Source organism: Stegodyphus dumicola, chromosome X2, assembly GCF_044657685.1.
Source record: "Stegodyphus dumicola isolate Sdum_Otavi_A_Nest chromosome X2, ASM4465768v1".
Taxonomy (NCBI): domain Eukaryota; kingdom Metazoa; phylum Arthropoda; class Arachnida; order Araneae; family Eresidae; genus Stegodyphus; species Stegodyphus dumicola.
In genome coordinates, this window is record NC_140781.1 from 112,283,695 (window position 1) to 112,307,800 (window position 24,106).

At 29.7% G+C, this 24,106-nt stretch overlaps 1 protein-coding gene across 2 annotated transcripts in view; it reads right to left on the reverse strand.

Moving 5' to 3' along the window:
* LOC118190063 (glycine receptor subunit alpha-3-like) overlaps window positions 1-24,106 on the reverse strand; it is a 358,296-nt gene that overhangs the window by 57,781 nt on the left and 276,409 nt on the right. For both annotated transcript variants that reach the window (XM_085810099.1, XM_085810098.1), the window contains exon 5: window positions 5,228-5,310. In XM_085810099.1, the coding sequence (XP_085666225.1) occupies window positions 5,228-5,310 (83 nt within the window). The remainder of the gene's footprint in view (window positions 1-5,227; window positions 5,311-24,106) is intronic.

A 24,106-nucleotide genomic window follows, 5' to 3' on the forward strand; every position in this document is an offset into this window, starting at 1 on the left:
ATTCACAACATGAGATATAAACCTTTACTATGTTGAAGTAAAGCGAAATCTGCAGACACAAATTTTTGTGAAACTAGGCAAGAGCGCGTCAGGCTGCTAAGATTCTTAATGAATGGATCCAAAATTACCTTTCTAGCTGTTTCAAAGGCATAAGAAGTAATAAAACGAAATTTATTGTTTTTACATTCATTATCTGATTATGCGTATATAGTTTCTAAGGCAAACCTAATCAGGGTTTGAAAAGTGGTTGCTTTGATTCAATTGTGCGAACCGGAAATCTACTACTGGTTATAGTGATATATGGGAAAATGTGTGTCTTAAATATTTCACCTGTTTAATGGCTGTTAAGTAGCATTTAGCAATTGACTGGCTGAATGCTTTTTAAAAAACAAATCAATTTAAATCGCTGTTGTTTCCCTTGCGTAGTAATACATAACCAACTTACAGCGTGCTATTGACAAGAAAATGACTAATTTCAATCTAATGGAGAGTTTATTAGAAGCTTTTAAGTATTCAACGCTAAATTAGAATTTATAAATGCTTTGTAAGTTGAAAAATAAAATAAAAATCTGCTTATACATGTTCAGTGCTCAAAGATGTTCAGAGTTTTCCAGTCAATGAATAATATTTAGTTTAATTTCTTTCATAAATGCAATATAAAATAAAATTTGATACCTGAAGCTTTTAATATTTTCAGATTAGAATTTAAAATAATAATTAGATAAAATGTTTATTAAACTAATGCAGAATGCCTTATACTTAGCTAAAAGATAATTGTTTTATGAAACAGCTATTTGAAATGACAAAAGATATTACTTGTCAATAGTCCGCAATAGAAAATACAGTTAATTTCTTCCACTGTACTTACTTTAAATGCGAAATTGAGATTTTCTTATTCGTAATCAGTAATTAGGTTGACTTTATCCATTAATTTCTCATTTGAATGGAAGCGATAACAAAGGAAGGGTAAATAAAGCATTCATTGTGCATTACCGAAAATGTATAATAGAGGTTTCTGTAAAAATTTCGCATGCCTTAAGAAAGAAAATTATAATCACTTATTTTCACCAACTTTATAAATGTTTTATAAAGCAAATATGAACAAGTTTCTTTAAAACTTGATTTCAGTTTTCATTACAATTACTAGAAGTAAATATCAAATATTGTTCCTATATATTAATGAAATAGCGGTTTTATTTGTTAATTAAAGAAAAGCTTTTATGAAATATTTTGACTCAGCAACATAAAATTGGTTGAATGGTGACAGTGGATCAAGCAAAATAATTTCAGCTGAGGTTTTGCTTACACAGTATCAGATGATATTAGTATAAGTCCGCGAAATTCTTTATAAACAGTTTAATTTTATGCTTTCTGACCTGGCTTTCCTCTCTCCTCAAAAGACGGGAATTTAAGTATAATACCAAATTATAGCCTGGAATAACTATATATATATATATATATATATATTTAAACAAATTAAATTTAAATTTTAACAAACACGTATAAAAGTAAAAAAGCAAATTTAAAGCCAAAATTAAAAAAAGCAAATTTAAAACCAAAAAAATTTAAAAAAATTATTTAAAAAATGTGTAAACATATAAAAGATTTAAAAGATTTAATTCTCGAACTAATCTACAATCTCATTTAAATTCAGAAGCATAAGCAAATCAAGTGCAATACCAATCCATGAAAATAAATTCACTAATTTAGCAAATTAAAATTAATCCAAACAATTTTTTTTTAAAAATGCATAAGTGAATGACTGTTGAGCAGGCAGGAGACAGACTTATCAAGGGGAAGTTGCCTCCAAACCTAACTCTCCAATCATTCAATTCGTGTTTCGTCATTCATGCAGGCAAGGGTAAAAGTCAAAATCAAAAGTAAAAAGTGAAGAATGTCCAAAAAGAAATACTAATAAAGTGGTACCCTTAGAAATTAGCATTTAAGAATTAAAGTTTTAAAAAGAAAATACTAATGAAGTCTTTTCAGAAACAAGCAAGTAAAGACAAGTATTAAATTAAACTTTTTTAAAAAAATTAAATTTTTAAATTTAAAAAAAAAATTAATTTTTTATAAAAAATAATCTAGAAACTAATGTATTTTAGAAATCCTTGTCTATAGAAACCACCCCGACACGAATATGCATATCAATAAAAAGAAACTAAAAAAGAACTAGACATAATCCATATAAACCAATAAGAAACATAAAGAACTAATTCACAATTTTTAAAAAACAAATATATACTTAAAATATAATTTCATATCTAGAAAATACTTAAATACTACATAAAAATTTTAAAAAATACTTAAAGCAAGTAAATAGTAAGTTTTAATTCTAACTTACCTACTAAATGAGCGTTGGGGTCTGCAAAAGTGTTTTGAAAGAGAAGTAAGTGTTTTCTTCAAATTAATTATATAGATGGCGCTTATGTAGGTAAAGTTGTGTGCCAAGCTGCTATCTTTGTTATATTAAAATTATTTTTTGCAAACATTAATATTAAAATATATAAAAATAAATCTAGAAAAAATTAAATTAAAAATTAAAAATCCTAAAGGTATGTAATACAAGTTTTTATTTTAACGATAAATTATTTAGGGAGTTAAGCCAATCAAGAGAGGTAAGTTTGCTTGAAGTAAAATAGAGTGAAGTGGTATTGTGAATTAATAAATGTAAACTGTTTGTAATGTGAAATGTGTGTTCTGTTGAAAAATTGTGTAAATAATGGAAGGTAAATAATTAAAGTAATTAAGTAAAAATGAAATGTTTTAAAATTTAAGTTTTAAAGCAAAATTTAAAAAGTCAAAAAATTTCCCAAAATTTTGTGAAATGAAGTCCTTAAAAAACCTCTAAAAAATTCCCAGTAATTTCCCAAAAATTCCTTAAAGAAGTTAAATTTAAAGAGAGAAAAAATTGAAAGTTTAATGTACTTGATTTTAACTGGTATATCAAAACTTAACTAAATACTGGCTAAAGTATGGAAAATTAGAAGAAAAAGATTAAATCTTCACTCAATTCGGGCTATAATTGAGACTTTTGAAAAGAGTTGGCCCTTTATTAGTAAAAGGAAAAAATTCAGTATTGATTAAATATACATATTTACAAATTTATTTACAATAAAAATTTACAAATAATTTCTCTACTCTTCTTTATCCTTCATTACCCTCCAGCTAAGGTTTAAGGAAATGTTATAATATCAAAAAGAGCCAAAAAATTATAAAGTTAATGCCTGCCTTTTTAATATATAAATTAATAAATTTTGGTGATACTTGGTTATCAACTTGAACATTTATTAGCTTTATTATTTCTTCCTTTAAATCGTCTATTTCAGTATATATATTTTTTATTCTGATTATTTGGCTAGGAAACGTGTTTTCTATTACTTTTCTAGAGTTCCAATTAATTAGTTTAATAGTATGAAAATGGAAATTCCTTCTTTTATCATATAATTTAATTTTGCTGTGTTTAATAATTTGCAGGTCTAGGTATTCAATAGTATCTTGATTCGTATTCGTTTAAGTGTTAAACTATTTGGGTAAATTTTGAATTGCTCAAAAGTAGAATTATTATTGAAAGTTATAATATCATCTATGTATCTAAAAGTATGCGCAAATAGCTTTAATTCATTTTTATTTAAACTTAGTCGGAATTTATATTCAAAAGTAAAAAGAAATAGGTTACAAATTTGTGTAGAACTGTTTGCTCCCATAGGAATTCCTGAATTTAATTTAGTTATTAAATAATGCACATTTCAGATAATTATTCCATTTTTCAATACTAAGGATGTCAAGTATGTCAGGAAAAAGTTGTGGGAATTGCATTAAACTACTAAAATTTCTTCTAATGGTAGAGAAGTATAAAGGTTTTCAAAGTCATAGCAGTTAATGTTATTGATTGTTAAACTTTTAAAACTGCTGAGAACTGCAGCATTATTATAAATAATCCAACTATAATTGTGTTGTTTGTTAACGAGTTGTTGGATTAAATTACAGATTTTTTTAAGTATAATTGCAAATATGTAATCTATATTCTTTTTACAATTATTTGTACCATTAGCAATAAATCTAAATTTGAGTGGTGATTTATGAAATTTTGGGAGAGCATATAGATTTGCTAATCTATTGTAGCTAGATGGTTGTGAAATTTGCAGTTTCTTATGAAATGCTTTTAGTTTTTTTGCAATAACATTTTCTTGTATATTGGTGAGTTTGTAAGTAATGGCATTATTTAATTAAGTATTAATTAATGAGACATAAAAAATTTTTCATATTATGCTAAAATTATTATTGGCTTTGTCAATTTTGGTTATAATGAACTTTTGTTTTAAATCCTGTAAAAGAGGAATGAGAATATTCCACTGTAAATTGCTATTAAATTCAATTTTTCGAATTCTTTGCTTGAATTCTTCTAATACTGCATGTTTCCAAGCCATAAAGGTAGAATTTGGAATATTTAATTTGAAAGTAGTTTTAACTATAAATTCGTCTATATTTTTTACGAAACTTAAAACTGTGAGGTTTGTTAATTTTTAGTACTGGTCTAAATTTGGTACCTTTTTCCATTAAAATTCTTAAATGCTGGTTTTGAACTATTGCTAAATTGCCTGTAATAATATGTTGATGAAATTTATCTATGAAATCATTATATTGAAGCTCTTTGCAGTATCAATGGGCTGCAGAAGCTAATTCATGGTGGTTAATTAGCAATTTACTAAGAGGTATTTGTCTGTCTCCTGCCTGCTCAACAGTCATTCACTTAAGCATTTTAAAAAAATTGTTTGGATTAATTTTAATTTGCTAAATTAGTGAATTTATTTTCATCGATTGGTATTGCACTTGATCTGCTTATGCGTCTGAATTTAAATGATATTGTAGATTAGATCGAGAATTAAATCTTTTAGATCTTTTATATGTTTACACATTTTTTTAAATAATTTTTTTGGCTTTAAATTTGCTTTTTTATTTTTATACGTGTTTGTTAAAATTTAAATTTAATTTGTTTAAATTTAAATTTCATTCCTTGCAGCAATGGCGCAAAGAATTATTTAATTAAATTTATATTTAAATTTAATTTATTTAAATTATTTAAATTTAATTTATTTAATTAAATTCAATTTTTTCTTATATATATATATATATATATATATATATATATATATATATATATATATATAGTTATTTATTTTATTCACTTTATGCTAATTATAGAAAATTGAAGTATAATACTTACATGACGCAAGCTCAATAGTGCAAACCTGGGAGTCTAAAGGAAATCTATACAGGTCCATCATACACGAAAATGTTAACTTTAATCTGAAAAATTATAAAACATTTTATATACATTAAATATGTTACTAGGTTTAGTTTAAATAATTTTAAATTAGTAATCACTAAATATGTTTGTATTTAAAAATGCTTAAGTCTTCAACACTGTGATACGACAAGATTCAACAACGATTTTAAAATTTCATGCCAAATATGTTTATTTTTCTAAACTTTAATTTTGAAAACTGAAAGAAGAGTTCTTAATAAAACTTATCGTCTTATTCAGAAAAAAAAAAAAAATTAATCACTTCCAAATGCATTTTTTGTTGTACACGTTTTCGCTTAAATGTTTGTGTAACATAAAGTTAATAGCTGAACGACAGCGCTGGCGCTTTATTGGCCTGGATTCGATTCCAGACGAACGGGATGCGTAATGGCAGACCGCACATTGAGTTGAACAGTGTTAAACGAATGTCGCATACTGCGGATACCCAGAAAACATTTTGGCGTAATTATTATATTGGCGCGATTTGAAAAAAAGATAAATACGGTATGTGGTACATGTACCGCCATCTGATTGTAAACAAATCTGGTGTTTAAGTCTTCATAGAGTATATGTGCAATGTAAAGTAATTACTGTGTTAAAATAAGATTTTGTCCTGTACTGCTCCAACAACTGGAAAGTTGAATGATACGATCAAGTATAAATTCGATTGAAGAGTGCAAAAAATGGGTAAAGGAAGTCAGCGTAAATACAGATGCTCCAGTGGATAGCGCAAGAGCTTCAAACCAAATGCTATTGCAAGATTGCTTTCAGGTATGTATATATTTTCCCATTTCAGTAAATTTGATATGTGATACGTGCAAGTATGTTTATGTACTATGTCACAGTACCATCTTTCTTAACACACATACAGTTCATTAACTTTTTTTAGCATTTCCTAAATTTCTATATAATGTAACATTAAGAAAGATGTTTCCTTATTATTTTAATTTTTTTCGAAAAGAAACATCATTTTCAAGAAACTTCAAGAAGAAAACTATTGGTATTTACTGCGTAATTTTATTGCAACTAAAACTGGTGCAAGGTACTTGGGTCTTTTATCTCAAAATGTGATGAAATGTTTTGGCTGAAGTTAAGATGCTATAAAATAATGTAATGAACTCGTAATGTAATAAATTGTGGTAACTGTAAAGAATTGGTAAAAATAAAATATAGTTAGTTCAAATTTACTTAACTCCTTATATTATTAAATATTTATTGAATAGAAAAACCTGATGAAATGTTAAATGTAACAAGTTCTATTTTTAAAAGGCAGATGATTGTACAGCATGTAGGAATTGATGACGATTTTTAATAATCCTAAAGTAATAGTAAAGTCAACAATAAAGTATATTTTGATGTATGTAATTTTCGTCAATGATTACATAACGTTGCACTTTAATATTATAAAGTATGCTTGAATTGTTTTCATGTGTGCTATATATTATTGCAAATAAGTTTTTCATAAAACTGTATATTTCTGCAGTCAAAAGTATGTATGCCATCATGCAAGTTATAGGAAAACATGTAGTACATGCACTGCACATGTACCAGGAAGGCAAGATAACAATTATGACTGTCAATCATCATTTGCCTGTATCTGTCAAGCTGACTACACAGACTATAGTAGCCAAAGATAAGTTGTAGAAAGTGTGTACCAGAGTTGAATATATGAATTACAGTTAGTAGATAATCATTCTTAACTAAATAGTAAAATTTTAAAATAAAACCCCTTTTTTCATTTTTTATAAATTCTCTTATTATTATGATGTGATTTCACAACAATTGACACTCTCTTATTGTTAAATAATTCATTCAGCATTGAACAACATATTATTTTATTGGTATAAAAATAATAATAATATTTTATGTGTATGACCAAGTTATGATCTAAGATTTTTCAATACTTGAATCATCCTTTTAAAGATTTTTATAAAATGATTTCAATTTCAGGCATTTTAGTTGCAATTATTACAGACATTATTTAATTTTGTAATAATGCTAATTAAATATATGAATCAAGAAAATGCAAAAATTAGTGCATAATCACACTAAGTAATTCAAAGTAAGACTTGTACTTAATTTATAGTATGCACTCATTCACACATACGATGACTCTCACAGTGATATAAATTTGGTGTGCTTTTATACTATTTACATGTCTCCTATATTCAGATTTGAATCATCATCTGCCAACAAATTCAGCTAATCAGACATTGTTGACTATATTAGTTTTTTACAGATTTCTGAAATTTGGAAACATTTTTAGATTTAGTGCAGTTTTCGTTTGCTTTTCAGGTTTTCGCATAACATCAACCAGAAGCATTACCTCTTCAGTTTAAAGGTCAAAAAGTTAAAATTAAAAAAATTAATTAGTTAATATCATATTTAAAATTTTCTTTTATTACACAACTATTATTTAAGCCATCCAAATGGGCGCAATATTTTTATAATACTTTTATTTACTTTTCCAGTATATGTTATTGAAGCCATTCAAATCCCACTTGGGCATTTTTAAGCATACTAGTTGTTGAGTATTATGTTTGACTTTAAACGCACAAGCAAAGTACGTATAATTATTATGTAATTTAACCTATCTTTCCTTCAAATATTTCTTTAAAATTACAGGAGGCAGGGATACATTTGAGCTTTGATTAACAGTCTTAGTCTCCATGACGGATAAGAAAACAGATGAATAATAGACCACCCATAATCACCAACATAATATTGCAAGGATTTGAAAATAAAAATTGCTAATTAGCATAATAGTGCACTGTATATTAGATATAAAAATTATAGAACTGAAAATTTGTCACATATAATCTTTGCTTATTATTATATACATTGAAAATAAACAGTCTGCTTCTGCAACAGAATAAAAATCAAGTGTCTTGAAATGTTTGTATACATGGAGCTTTACAGTTCAGTACATCATACAAAGAACAGTGTATATAATGATTATCAGGTCTGCACAAAACGTTTAATGGAAAATTCTTGTGTATAGATTTAGTTGATATTTTGCAAGACACGGCAATATTTCAGACCTTTATTCTAATTACTGTGACAAAATAGTTGTGGTAGATTACATTATGTAGCTTATATTAATAATTTTCATACGTATGTATGTAATATTTTGGCAGACACCGGAATGACAAAAGCCTGACGATATAACTACATCATAGTTCAGGTATTGTTATGGCTGAGTAGAAGGCTGCAAAATGACAACAAAAAATGATTTAGCTTTTTAGATCCCACATCTTTATTCAATTCTCATAGCAGATAATTTTGCGAAATTCTTAAAATTATATATTCAATATTGATTTAAACTAAGTAAGATTAAATTTAGAATTTACGTCATAACTGTTTTAACAGAGGAAAGAACAAGATGGGATGAGCAGCTGCATGGTCTTGTAGCAGCGATAGAAGAAAGCAGTCTGACGAAAAATGGCACGTATTTAGTATGTATACTAGCGGTTATATAACATGCGAGAATGTTCTCGAAAGAACTGGTCTAGGTGAAAGATCCTGAAATTCATAAAGTTAATTATAGGTTACATGCTTGCGCAGAGCAAAGCCATCGTATTTTTTATATTTTACATGCATGTAATACATATTCTTTGTGTCTTGGTGAATACATTCTGCCTCACTAGCAGGTAATAGAAACTGACGATCAAAAGACTGATGAATATTTAATAATTTTGATGAGAGGGATGAAACTTTATCTATGAAAGGAAAATAGTTTAAAACGTATTAAATATGGTTTTCCAGAATGTTTCATAGTATAGTTTTTAACCTCAGACTAAATGATACTCATTATATTTATTGTGGACGTTCATGTTCTTTTGTCATAAAGTATGTCTTATTGTAATTATTCTTAGATTGTAAAGTTAAATTTATGAGAATATGATGAGTTAAAAATGTATTGCAGATATTAAACTAGATTTTAATTGTATGCAATTTTGAAATTTTAGAGATCTTGCTTCACGTAATTATTTTTAATGTTTTTATTAAATTCTTAATTAATGCTATTATGCATGCATTAGAAAGTGAAATGAAAGAATACTTAGGGATATAATTTGACTGCTTTCTGTTGTTTCTCAGTTCAATTATTCTGCATTAAAAATTACTCAATGATTCTCACGAATACCAGCTCAAACTGTTCCGAAGAATTTCTGCAAAATATATGTCATTACTTAAGGATCGTATCTTTGTGATAATATTTTTTTAGCCTTTACAAGTTACTGCCAAAATTATTTCGTAAATCAGAAATATTCGAGGAGATTAATGTGCCTCGCATAGTTACCCTAGTGCCACACTATAACACTGAATTTGGTAGATGTATAATTGAATGTTTAATCAAAAATGTCTAATTCCTCTTTTATGATATTTCAAGAATTGATACTACTGAAACAAGAAATATTGGTACATTAACATTTTCTTAATATTCATTATGTATTTTTTATGATACATGTATTAATGCCATTACAAGTTAGCATTTGGTAAGGTTTGTTGATGTCCTTTGATGTTCTTTGATGAAGTGCCACAGAGATTTTCGCTCAAAGAATGCGTGCAGGCCAACCATCAACACAAGATATTAAAAGAGCAGTGAAAATGAAGATTTAACTATAAGGAAAAATCTGAGTAATATTATTACTCATAACACTTAATTGTTTCATATTATTGTATATTTATGTGAATATTCCTGTTTATTTTGCAATGTTTTCATTCTTTGCTCTGCCATGCATTTCATACAATAATTGTTTATTGTACATATTAATTATATGTGCATATTACATCATTGAATTACTGTATTTGAATTTTAATAAACCTTTTCTACCATTCAAAAGTACTTTTCCATAATACCCTGAACATTCTAAACACCCATATCACTAATCCTCGATTCTAAATAATACCTGAGTTTACTTAATTCATGCATTAGTAACGAATTTGAAAAATAATGCAACAGTGACATATTTCGAGGTTAAAAAATACTGCTCAATTTCAAATTTTAAAATGTTCTTCCTTTAATTAGAGGAAAATATTTTAAGGATTTAATTATTAGTATTTGAATATTGTATTAATATATGATTAATTAGTATTTCAATATATATATTGTGTGTGTAATGAATAAGTAAGGCAGTGAATAAATTTTGAACAATAACTTCATATGAGGAAATATGATCTGCCTGGGTTAAAAAATTAATCTTTAAATGCTATTTATGAGATTATATGGCTGAAATCCTTAACCCATAAGCAGTTAAAGCAACCCAACCCAAAAAAGAAGACATTTTAAATAGTTTCCTCCGAAACTTGAAATATTTAAACATTATATGTCCCTAAATTTCTAGTGAATTAAAATATGTTTAATGATAAATTTAAAATACTCATTTCATTCAGTTCAGCTACTGGCCATTATATGAAATTTTCCTATATTATTAAAATGTTGCACATGGATTTTGCAAGGTGAAAAACACAAATGTTCTGCCCTTATATAACTAATGATGATATAATAGCATGAAGTAGACTTCAGCGTAAGGAATATAGAACTATATATTTTGGTCTTTGTTTATTAATTAGCTCACTTTCAAAAAATTCATATCATACACTAGGTAGTATTCATATTTTCCCTCATTTTCTTGATATTTCATTGAAGTATTTAAATGTTAATTTAATTAGCAATACCTATTAATGTCAAATGCATATATTATTATACAAAATGGGATTCTGACCATAACGCTCGGGCAAAGTGATATACATGTTAATTTTGCACCAAGTTTCTGCATTATGGTTTTACTCTCCATACAGTGTTTGGTTTTAATCATTATTTGTAGGAACTTAGGTTCTACAAATAATAAAAAATAATAATAATACCAGAAAGGGAGACTTTCTTATATTAATCCAACAGGAGACCTATGTTCACACCTTATATTTAAAGTTTTCTTTTCGTAAATGACAGACATCATATATTCAAAAGAAATTAACATATATGCATGTGTTTTTCATATTTACAGCTGTTGCATGTGATGTTATGTAATCGGGTAAAAAATGAGAGAATTAAGTTTATTGTCACCAAAACAAATTTATACTTCAATATAAAGGCTGCATATAAATGAAAATGACTAAATTAAAATAGTGAATTGAGGTTGTAGAGTATTCATTTATTTTTATTAACCAGTTATTTTATGATAATTAGTTTTTTTTTCTCGCTTTCCATTTTCCTGCCAAAATGCTAATTTTGAGTGTATTCAAATGAGGTAGTATTGAAAGGAAGACGTTTTAGATGGTAGAAATCTATTTGAAGACCACATTACTAGTCGGTTCTCTTGGGAGCAGGTTATCTGCAACATTGCATTTTTCTCGCCATTAGCTTATCACGCCAATATTAGGTCTGAGACAATTTGTGCTAAAATTTACTTAGTTGAATTCATTTCGTTACTTTTGATTTACGCCATAAATGCTGGCTAATTCTGTATGAATAAGCTGTGCACTCTATTTATTTGTCTGAGTTTATAAAAGGGTATTTTTACACCTATTCCAAACGTCTGTTGTAATTTCCAAAACATAACGAGAAGGCGCTTAAGTTTTCCCGAGTTCTCCCACACTATATATTACCGAAGTGGGTGAAACTCGTATAAGGTGTAAGAAAGACCAAAAGGAGATTCATTAAATCAAGAAAAGTAATCGGTGGAAAGGGCTTTTATTCTTAATAATGAAAAATCGAATTTTACACCAAATATTCAAACTTTTGTAAATGTTTTATATTTAATTAGCGATAGTTAAAAATGAAAAAAAAAATACTTTTATATTCATAATATAGATTACATTCTGTTAATTTCCCATAAATAAACATAAAGAAAACATTGACAAAATCACTGTACTAAGCTAAAAATAAAAACTATATTTTCATTGTACTTCAAATTTAGGTTGTTTTCATTAAATTCCTTTATTAAACATTAACCTATACTTGATAATCAGTGTTCAAGTTCGGAAATCAGTTAACTGTAATTGCATTTGTTTTATGATCAAATATTTTAATTTGGCATTCCTTTTTCTGTTCGACATCTGTGCTCTGTTAAGGTTAAATAGTTACTGTGTCTCTGAAAAATCAACAGTATTCTTAAACATCATTTTAAAAATATTTCTGTGTGTAGTATTTTATCAGCGGAAATTTTTCTAAATAAATGAAGAAGTTGTTATGAAAACAATTGAAAGTACATATCTTGAAAGAGAAACAGTATTTGTAATGTTTGGTCAATTATGTTAAATTAACAGCTGTCATAACTTTGCGTGCATGTTGTACGCATTATATAATATATGCATAAAGACCAGATTTTGGCAATAACTGGAGCTGTTACAAAATAATCACAAAACTAATGGAATGTACTCGTCACACGTACGTCCAAGTTCGTCACACGTACTGGGGGAGGGGAATAAAATTTATGTACGTATTTGCCGGTCATAAAGAATCTATTGCGGAATTACAAATGTATCACTTTCTTATTAATATAAAATCATTTGTTAATAATTCCAAAATATTAAAGAAAAATTTATTTCTTAACTTACTAAGCCAGCTAAATCATAGACCAAAATATGTGCTTCTGCAGATATTCAGAACTTCAGGAAATACGAATACATCCACAGTTACATAATATGTAAAATATTGTGAAATATATTTCCTTTAAATGCTTGGAATATTCATAACAATATCTAAATTCAAAGAAATGGTAAAATACGTTTCACTTGCAAAGATTCTTTGTTATTTATTTGATTATATCACCATTAATAACAATGTTCACTTCCAGAATAAAAAATATAGTGTTTATGTACTGAAGTCTTGGTTTGTTTCCCTTGACAAGTTAATTAATCTATGATCAATGACAATAGCTACTTTTTAAATACTTTTAGTTTTACTACTTAAAATTTTTACATTTCAAAATAATATTTCTACGCAGATTTTAAATAATTTTTAATGCAATAGAAATCTAAATAACATATTTTCCACTGCAGTGGAATTCTAAATACTTTCAAATACTGACTAAAAGTCATTCCAATAATTCATCGCTTTAAATTTCTGTTCCTTGCAGATGATATAGGAAAAACCTTTTCTAATAATATATTTCTAATTCTACCAGGAATTATTCATAAATAACCCGCTGAAAAAATTGATACAGGTATAAAGGGAGAAGATGTAAATAATTATTACGAAATAATGTGAAGCAGTGTTTGCATTCAAAATGTAAGATGTAATACTTATTAAATTCTGCTCTTTCCTTTTGAACTGTACGAATTTTCGTTCAGAAAAAGACTGAAATTTAGGATATATTAGTTGAAAATTTATTCATTATACTTTTAAGAAATAAAAACAATTCAGGATTTACCATACGTTCCATTCGTACACACGTAAAGAAACACGGACATACGTACAAAAGTAAAGAATATAGCAAGTGTTTGTAAATAACATTGAAGAAATTTTACAATTCCTTAATGCTGTTTATTTAATTCTTTGAAATGAGAAAATAAAAGAGGGAATATACGTTAACAAACTAAGTGAGAAAATTCAGTTTACATTACTGAATTATATCATGTAAACAAATTACATGTAAATAACGAATTATTACGCACAACATATGTTAACAATAATTAAATGCACTGTTAGACAAATTAAAATGAAACATATATTAGAAAAATAAGCAAGTGCAATCGGTATGGACGTTAAAATAACTAATAAACAAAGTTCCACAACATTGCATTTGTACACATTCCTCGACAGCCATGGAGATCACGAATAAGCTAGCGTAAGGTTGCGTAGTCGCCAATATTTCTCCCTGCGCCAAAGGTACACCATCAAGCATGCGCAATAAGCGAAATTGGCTTAACACTGTTCAACTCAATGTGTGATCTGCCATTACGTGAACGGGATGGCTACCTGGGCTGTTTAGTCGTTTTCTCTATGTGTAAAGTGTATACGAGACAGTTTTCCTTAAAACGTTCTGCACGAAGGCATCCATCCACTTCGGCAGATAGCTCTTGCGTACTTTGTCATAATTACATAAACCAAACCATCCGATCTAGTTTCTTGCCTTCTGAACAAGGTCTAGTTTGCCATTCCCACCCCTGAGCGAGAGAAAGTTATCATCAAACCTTCTTTTGTCCCCTCGGTAGCAGATAGAAGGAGATCGCAGTAGAAGACAGAAATACGCGAGATTCGGAGAAAGAAAATTCGCCATTTTTTTTCCAGCAGTTTTTGGATGCCGAGGCCCTATGAGTGTTTGAGCCTGTGATAAGGAAATAATATGGAGTAGATATTTGACCAAGTAATGTGAAGAATAGCTAGATTTGTAATGATTATTTACCGTATTTGACGGCATATAAGACGCACTGGCATATAAGACGCACCCTAATTTAGACGGCCACCCACAAGGAAAAGTTTCAATAGCGTGGTTCCTTTTAGTTCTCACGTTTCGTAAAAGCCAAATAAACAATTATTGAATGCAATTACCTTCACGTATAAGACTGTGCCCTTCACGTATAAGACGCAGGTAACTTTTTTGAGACCAAATTTAGGAAATAAAGTGCGTCTTATATGCCGTCAAATACGGTAATAGTAACTTGAAAAAAATAAAGTGTCTTCAATGGTAAGTCATGATCACATTTATATCGTCTTATGTTCATTTTATTGAAGGATTTTATTAATTTTCCCAATAAACCTGGGTTTATTGATTCACATTTGTTGTGTTGCGAGTTTGCGTTTTTTGCTTTAAGTTATTTCTCCCGTAACATTCCATAAGAGTTTGAAATCATGAACATTTGATTCAGAATCATTTGTCAATTCAATGACAGTTGCTAAGAAATTTGTGTCTAAAAACAGAGAATAAATTTCTTCATTGAATAATCTAAGATTTCAGTATCTCTTATTCTGGATCAGAAGCATGAGAAAAGGAGGAAAATTAAAATTTAATGAACTCGAAATTCGAATTCACATAAAGTAAGAAAACTACTTATTATAAACGTTAAGAAAAAATGAACACATTTAAAAATTCAGTAGAAATATATCAAAGCCGATAAGTCAACTTAATTTCAGGGTTAACAAAAAATAAAGAAAGGAAATAAAAAATGAAAGAATTGTAATGAAAGGTTTTCGTAGAAAAAACAAACGATAAAAAATTAAGAAAATTACAGACGGAAAAATTGCTCTGTAGAAGCAGAGAACTGTGATTAGTCATCAATCTTCTCCTTTTTTTCTCACTCAGATCATTTGCTTCTCTGGCTGAAATAAAGTAAGAATTCCAGACATTCTTAATTGATTCTGTTGAAAGAAACGTCTTTATAGAATAATTAAATTACGTGAATTTGTTCTGGTTCAATCACTGATTACCTTCGGATTATAACCTCACTATTTAAAAGTGTGTGTGAAGTTATGTTAATTAACCAATTATATTATGGTTTATACCTGTACTGTCCCTGCTCTCTTTTCGTTTTCCCTCCAGAATGCAAACTTACTTCGCCTGTACTTACGGTTAAGGTTTCGAGATGGTAGACAGAGCGTGTTCAGCCTCTCGTGGCCACGTTACTAGGTTGCTGTCTTAGATAAGAGTTCTTCTTCAGCCTTGAATTTTAATTGCTGGCAGGTGAATTTCACGCCGGTTATGTTTTAAGCCGACTTCGCGTTATACTGGTTTTCTAGCCATCGGCTACTAGTTTACTTGAATTTAAAATTTTACATTTGACTTATTGTTAACTTAAGTTATCTTGCCACAAGTGGTTGGTTAAGTTATAAGCACAAGGTGTACCTTTTGTTCTTATTTAGTTTTAATAAAGGGTCTTTTACACCCTTCCCTAGTTGTTATTGTAGACTTAAGGAAAATTATCTTAACTTCTACCAAGAGTTTAGTCGCTTTGGATGATTGCTAAGCATACAAAACTCTACATGTATTTTGGTTTCAATTTAGGAGGGGGGAACACAATGCATAAATGGGGAAAAATTTTGTTTTAAAAGTAAATATCTCATGGTTATATTAGTTACATGTGAAAAATACATACATATTCCTTACTATGTTATGAGTATACATACGTATACCGTGCTCTGTACTCCGTCCATATGAATACATACTCCATACTGTAGTATAAAGTTTCCTTATTCTTTCTTCTGTATTTAACACAAGATGTCAGAAAAATCATCGTGTCATGAATAAAAGTACCTTGTTCTTATGCAAATAATTCTTGTGATGCGGAAGTCGTATCAATTGCCTAAAACTATGACCAACTCAGTCACCTGGTTTGATACCATATGACTTCTTCCTGTGGGGTGATCTGAGGAGGGAAGGTGCATGCTCATAACCCGTTCACTTTTTATGCTGTAATTTAGACAACATGAAACTGTTAACACCACAAATCCTAAAGATAATTTTACCAACTTTCAGAGTGCCTACACATGTGGAGATGTCTGAAGGAGCCAGTTTCAATACTTTTTGTGGGAAGCAGTGTATTTAATGGCAATTTCAGTGTATTTAAGCTTTACGGACGCCTTATCAAAACAGAGTTGGGCAAAACTTTATGTAAAATAATCATAAATTAAATGAGTTTCATGTAGAAACTAAGATCATCTAAGAAATTATCAATTAATACTAGTATGTGAGCTTTCTACGGCCTATTATAACGTTATCATTATATAATAGCTACTGATGAACTGATTTTAATAATCCATATAAAATATTTTTTTGCTACGGCTCATATTGCTACTTATACTCTTATGCTACAGCTCTTAATTACATTACATTTTCATATCAGAAATAGTAAGAAGTTTCGCTTTAAATTTGCGAATATTCTGGTTAACTTCACGCTCAGGTAGTTTACTAGAAATATATATGTATATAAACCTGCTTCTCATTAAAATTATAAAATGTTGAGGGTGTCTGTAGTAAATATTGGGTCTAGTGTTAATTCGTTTACTGAGACATAATTGTATTCTTACAGTGTGAATCACAACTCCCATGCGTAATTTTAATTGTTCACTTGAAATTATTAAACGCTATTGATAAAACTGTCACGTAGTCATACCTTTTGTAGAACAGTTAGCAAGTGGCAATCCAAATATGAAACTTGGACACTGCGAAAGAAAAAAGGGGGGGGGACAGTTCCATATCTCCCGTTCTACTGGGCCGATTGACAAAATTCAAATTGTGTTTTTCATGTCTCGAAAGCGTGACTTAGAATATATATTAGATTTATATATAGCATTGTTCTAACATAGGTATTTTGACAAAAAATCGGACTTTCTCTGAAATAACATACCAATGTTTTTCCACATTTCGATTCTACGACTCAAATTATGCCTAGACATTAAATTTTGTAAAATTTGGTGCAAAATTTACGGAGAAATTCAAAAATTTATTTTGGCAAAATTTTTCAGTTTGTGCCAAGAATAATTAACTTGGCGAACTTTTTAATATATGGCAATCAATTTTCCTTTCCCTTCCATTATGCCGGAGAGGGGAAAAAAGGCACTTCGTTCTTACCTTTTCACACTGTGCATGAGCGGAAAAAAAAGTCACATCGTTCCTACTTTCAAATAATTTTAGCGAAGTGTCTAAACCACATTTAATGTTTTATCGCTTTCAAAAAATATGCCAAATTTCAAAACTCGTCAATATATAAATTCACGAATATCTTCGGAAATTTTGAATAAAAAACTGTAATTTTTTGCAGGTATGCTTAGAAATACGTCTACTTTAAGATGCTGGTTGAAATTTTATAGATTATAATTTAAAATTGTTTTTGAAAAAGTTCTAAAAATTATTTAAAAATACAATTTTTAAAAAAAAGTCATAAAAAATGAGCGAATGTTATTTGGAATGAACCTAAATTTCGAAATGTGAAAGGAAGAATCAAATAAGTTTAATAAAAAAAAGATATTAATAAATGTATACCAAATTCAATTAACATTGAGGTGATTGTTTAAACAATTAATTTTGAGAGCTAATTGTTTAAACACTACTCGTGCGATTTTTACAAAACTTGGTTGTTTGGCTTAATTTGAGTCGTAGAATTGAAATATGGAAAAAACTGGTATGTTATTTCAGAAAAAGTCCAATTTTGTGTCAAAATACCTACATTAGAACAATGCTATATATAAATCTAATACATATCCTAAGTCGCGCTTTCGAGACATGAAAAACGCAAGTTAAATTTCGTCAGTCAGCCCAGTACAACTTGATACATAGGAACTGTCCCCCCTTTTTTTTCGCAGTGTACCTACAGACACTGCGTTATTGGGTAATCACATAATATACAATAGCCAGTGTAAATGTGTTATGACGTACAAACATGGAAGCCGTGCCTACGGAAGCCTGAACTTCAAATGAAAGACTGAGTGTAGTTTCTTGATGAGAAATACTTCTAGAATATGAAAAGACAACTGATTCGCGGATTTTTATTTGCTTAATTAGTGTATTAATCGCTTCTGGTACTGAACCGACTCTCATCCGTAAAGAGGACACGACTCCATTGATCAGTTGTCCAGTTTTTGTGCTCTCTGCACCACTGTAAACGGTGGCATCGGTGGCCAACTTTCAACGGGAGACAGCATTCAGGACGGCGGGCGAATAGGCCCCCTTTGTGAAGGCGTCTGGCCACAGTAAACCGCGACACTTGTCGCCCCGTTGCTGTACAGAGTTGCTGAGCAATGGCGCTTGCTGACTGCGGTCGGCCTCTTTTCGCCTGCAAGACGATATATCGGTCATCCCCTGCAGTTGTCGTCCTCAGGCGGCCACCACCAACCTTTCTAACAGCTGTACCTGTGGTTTGGAACGCTTTCCAAGCGCGCGAAACGACACTTTTGTTGATTCCGAACTCTGCAGCTACACTGGTGACAGTATGCCCCTCCTCCAGCTTTCCGATCATTCTTCCACGTGTGAAGTCATCCAGGTGATTTCTTCTAGCCATATTTCACGAACTGACTCACTAGCACTTGCAGCGAATATGTTGAATTGCGTCTCCGTCCTTCCTTTTATTCTACTGTTGAGCTGAGCGCGCCGACATAACGCTCACGTCGGCTCTGACGTTTCGTTCCTGATATTTGCTTACGCATGACGTTTCCACTGACTTTCGTGTTCATTGCACTGATCTCCAGACTTCCTTTTCTGCAATTTCATGGCTATCTGCTAAATTTTTACATTGTTGCTTAAGTTTTGCACACCAGTTTAGAAACTAATATATATGTCTATGATATTTCTCCGTGTATGTGTGAATGGAAATGCATGAACAACTATATTAAATTTAAATATGTATATGCAAAAATCGGTCTTTGCGAAAATAAAAATAAAAGCTTATATTTGTATTCGGTATTTGTAACAGACAGACATTCTAAATGTATTTAGAATCCTATAAATTGCAAATGTAATTTATAACTAATATAACTTGAAAGTATATCTACTATTTTAAGTTACAACAAAATAATTTATTGAATGCATAAGAAACGTTTACTGAGTAAATGCATATTGTCATAAATTTATAACTAAAACATATTTATGACTAAAATAACTTAAAAGTAAAACTATCTTAATTTACAAGGAAAGAATTTATTAAATACATAAAAAAGGTACATTGCGTAAATATATATTGTCATGTATAATGTCCTGTATTACGCGTAAAGTCCTTTGAAATCTTGTTTAAAACGTTAGGCCATGTAATAATAACACTAAACATTATTTCTCTGAATTTATTTTTACTTTTTCTTCTTAAAACCTCTGTATCCTTTCCCTGATATTAAAATTTATTTCATTGGTAACCAAGAAAAGGAATGCTGTCTACTTAGTGAGGAATTTTTTTGTGATAGTTTCTAATGGAAATTAACTTGTATTATTTGTGGGTATTATGCAGGAGAGAAGGCACAAAACAGTAATGTAGCAGAGCTAATTACTCCGGGAGATGAAATTCAGATGACACTATGTTTACGAATCCAACCCATTAGTCGTCACTGATGGGCCTAATATAATAACAAAGAGTAGATTGATTAAAATGAGAAGGGGATTAGTAAGCTGCCATTTGACTCTTGAACTCCGTGAAGTATCAGTAATTTGTAAAAGGAGGAGGCAGAAATTCAAAAGCTTAGTTAATGTCCTTTTAAAAGTTAAACCGCATTCCTTTCTTTAAACAAATCCTAATCTTTAAGCTAGTGATAATAAATTATGTAATGCTAAATATAATTTATGTTCAAAATAATTAAGTCTAGCAATTTATATTTTCGTTTGGTGAATTAGCTTAAAAATCGTAGCTTGAAAAACTGGTCTATGATAGTGAACTCTGAACTTTGTTTTTTTCATTATCGGATCTCATTACCGCATGTCGAGGTAAAATTGGTTACTATATGTCACAGCTTAGTTAGCTTCACAGCATACCGTACTGCAGCACGGTATGCCGTGCTGGTATGGCAAGCCATAGTAATATTAAGGACGGCATTGCAAGGTACAATATTCACTATTAGTCAGAAATGCTTATTAATTGAAAATACAAACAGCGTGTTGATTTTCAGTTTGTGTTTCTGATTTGGAGGCACTTTGAAGAAGAAAAAAAAGAAACAGGGGGAGGAACGTTTTACTTTCTGGAACAGAATAATATTATATTATTTATTCTGTAGGTGCAAATTGTGCTTAAAAAGTAGTCCAAGATGCTTAAAAGAAGGAAAACGTAGTGTCGCATTTGATGAGTTACGCCCATATTTGCAAATGAAATCTGGTGTTTCTTCACTAAATTTGGCAACATGATGAAAATGTACGTGGCAACAATCAATATTTTCGTTTTTTCCTTCCATTTTGTTTTCAAGAAATAAAAACACTTATTATGAAGTGGAAAATGTCTTTCGTTTCATTTAACGTGCGAAAATCTCAATTATTTTCTCAAAATAGCGAATAGTTATTTGTCTTATTCAATAAACTCGGAGTCTATCTAATTAGAGATACAATTCTTTACCCCAAAGAAAGTAAAGGATATATTATTTGAAAAATTCGTTTGTTTTCAATTAGTATTAAACTGATTAAACCTTATAGATAAGATAATGTATTTCTTTATGGTCTTTAATAATTAAGAAATGCTTCTTCGAAATTCCATTTTCGAAAAAGTATATTTTTATAACTCCATGTCTGTTCAAGGACAATTATTTTAAAGATATGCTTAATTAGCCTTCGAATTTTTCTCTATTAAAAGGATAAAAAGCAATTACGTTAATGGATCTATAGTATTTGCACTACTTAGTTATGCTGTTACAAATACATCAGTAATTGGCAAATAGCTTGCAATATTTTGGTCTGAATGCAGTTATCTTTGATTAAATGTGTTAAATATTACGCGCTAATATGTGTTTGTCATATTCTCGTATCGCGTATGCGTTAAGACACTGATAAATTTTACTGTAAAATTAGGAAAAAAAATTAACACTGAAGTGGAGTACATTGTGAAATGAAAATACGCATTTGCCGCCCAACCGGGATAGTTATTAGCGACGCTGACTGCTGTACCGAAGGGCTCGTGTTAGAAACCCGGAGAAGGCATGGTTGTTTGCAACTGTATAGTGCCTGTGCGGCATGGGAAAATTCTAAATATGTGGCGAGACTTAAGTTCTCTCGAGATGCTAGTTGTAGAGGAAAAGGGTGGCAGACCCTTGGAAATGCCCTCTGGGGGTGCTCTCCTTCAAAACTGGAGACGGAACTGAGCAAAGTCGTACTGTCACCTGTATGCTGCTCAAGGCTCTTGCCAGCGACAGGCGCATTCTTGCACTCTCTGGCCCGATGAATTTTGTGGGCTTCTGATGTTATTCTCAGAGAAGTGAGATAAGTCGCAAAAACACAACAAATACATATTTTTGTAAAATTACTTTCATCCACAACTCATTCTGAAATCTCTTGAAGGCTTTTGAATTAGAAATAAATCAGGGATGAATGAGAAATTATACTGCATCGTAAAATCTATTTATGCGGCTTCGTATGTGTTTTAATATCGAATATCGAATAAGTCTGTTTATTAGTCCAAAGGGGCTTTGTCCCTGAAGGAATATTGTTTTCGTTTTGCGATTTTGCGTTGAAACATTATAAATGTCCGTTTCACTTTTCAAACTGTTGCCACCAAATGTTAGAGTCCTATATTTGAAGAAATTAAATAATGAAAAATCTGCATAAATCTATGTATATTTCTCGCATTCTGATAAAACAACGGTACACAGAGCCATCGAATTTGTATGACGTAATCCTACTGCGAATATGGGCATGTGGAAGCCCAAATTTGAAATTTGGAATTTGTTTTATTATCGATATCCTATTTTGCAAAGGTTTAACGAATTTTTGAGTGACAAACTCAACGATTTGAAAGCGAGCAATGCCAACAATCTACTGGAGGGAAAAAAAAGCTTTTTATCTCCAGCTCGCGGAACTGTGTAGCGGAAATTCTAAAGATAGGCTCATTTTAAAATTATTTTACGACATTGCTATTGAACTGAAATTTATGGTTTAAGTGCGAAGAACATGATATTTAATAAATAAAAGTAACACACAAAACATTAAAAAACGCCCCTTTGGACATAATTTAAAATCTGAAACCTTTCAGATTTTCTTTTTTAATTTAAGCTTCTTTTGTGATTTCGATGGATTCAATGTTTTAGATTTACAGAAATAAAAATAGTTCCAAAATGCATTTTAAAATTTATTTCCTAAATTTGAATCGAAGGAGAACTTAAGTTACTATATTTATTACTTTGTTATAATGAGAGTTCCTGTTGCGATTAATAATTTTAGTTACAATTAAAAAAATTGTTAAAATTGTTTGACTTAGCATTGTGATTCTTGAGCAAAAGTAAGACAGCATGTAATTTTATTCATTTCCATAGATTGCTGGAATAGTTTTGGAAATTACTTTTGATCTATTCAAAATTTTGGAAATTAATATTAAATATTATGTGAATGCTACTATAATATTTTATATGATGTAAATGATATGACAAACAAAAAATACGCGTTAGGGTAGGCTTTACAAAATTTTAGGTATCTTTAACAGCTATATTTTCCCTTTTCATTCGTTACATTTGTGGATTAATGCTTTAGGCTCCTATATATTTAATCGTAAATTTAACATAACTGTTTCAAATCTAAAGCTTTTACTTAAATTTAAGCTAGGTAATTTATTTGATAATTTAGATGTAAAAAAATTAAATTTAGGCAATTTTCTATGAAAGACAAAAATCTTATTGAAAAGCATTTAAAAAATACGTGAGCAAAGCTACTTTACAATTTTACAAAAGAACACGTTGAAAGCATAGACTTAATAAAAAAAAACGATTACTTTGGATCCTGTCTTTTCCATCTGAGAACTAGTTTTAAGAGAATCCATTTCTGATGAAATCAACTACTTTTCATTGTCTGAATAATGTCATTACGTCGATTAACTTAAAATCAACCACGTGGAAAGTTGCTTTCCTTTTACACTGATATTCTTCCTGAAATTTTCTCTCTCATTTTCTTTTTCACTGAGCTTCTCATTCATTGAACATTGCATCTGGTAATTCTGTTTGAATGAGCTATGAACTTCTGTGATACTAATTTTTCTTGTTTGAATTGGCTTTTGAAATTTTTGAAAGGGTGTATTCATATTTCCTCACACAGCTAAATGCTCTACAAAATGTTATTTTAAGATGTCTGTTAGAAAGTATCATTTGCAGTGTTTGAGAAAAGCAGAAGCAGAAAATATTACAGACGCTTAGCCATTTTCCTCTTAGAGTTACACATTTTTCTTAATTTTCAGTCGTTTACGGATGACTAT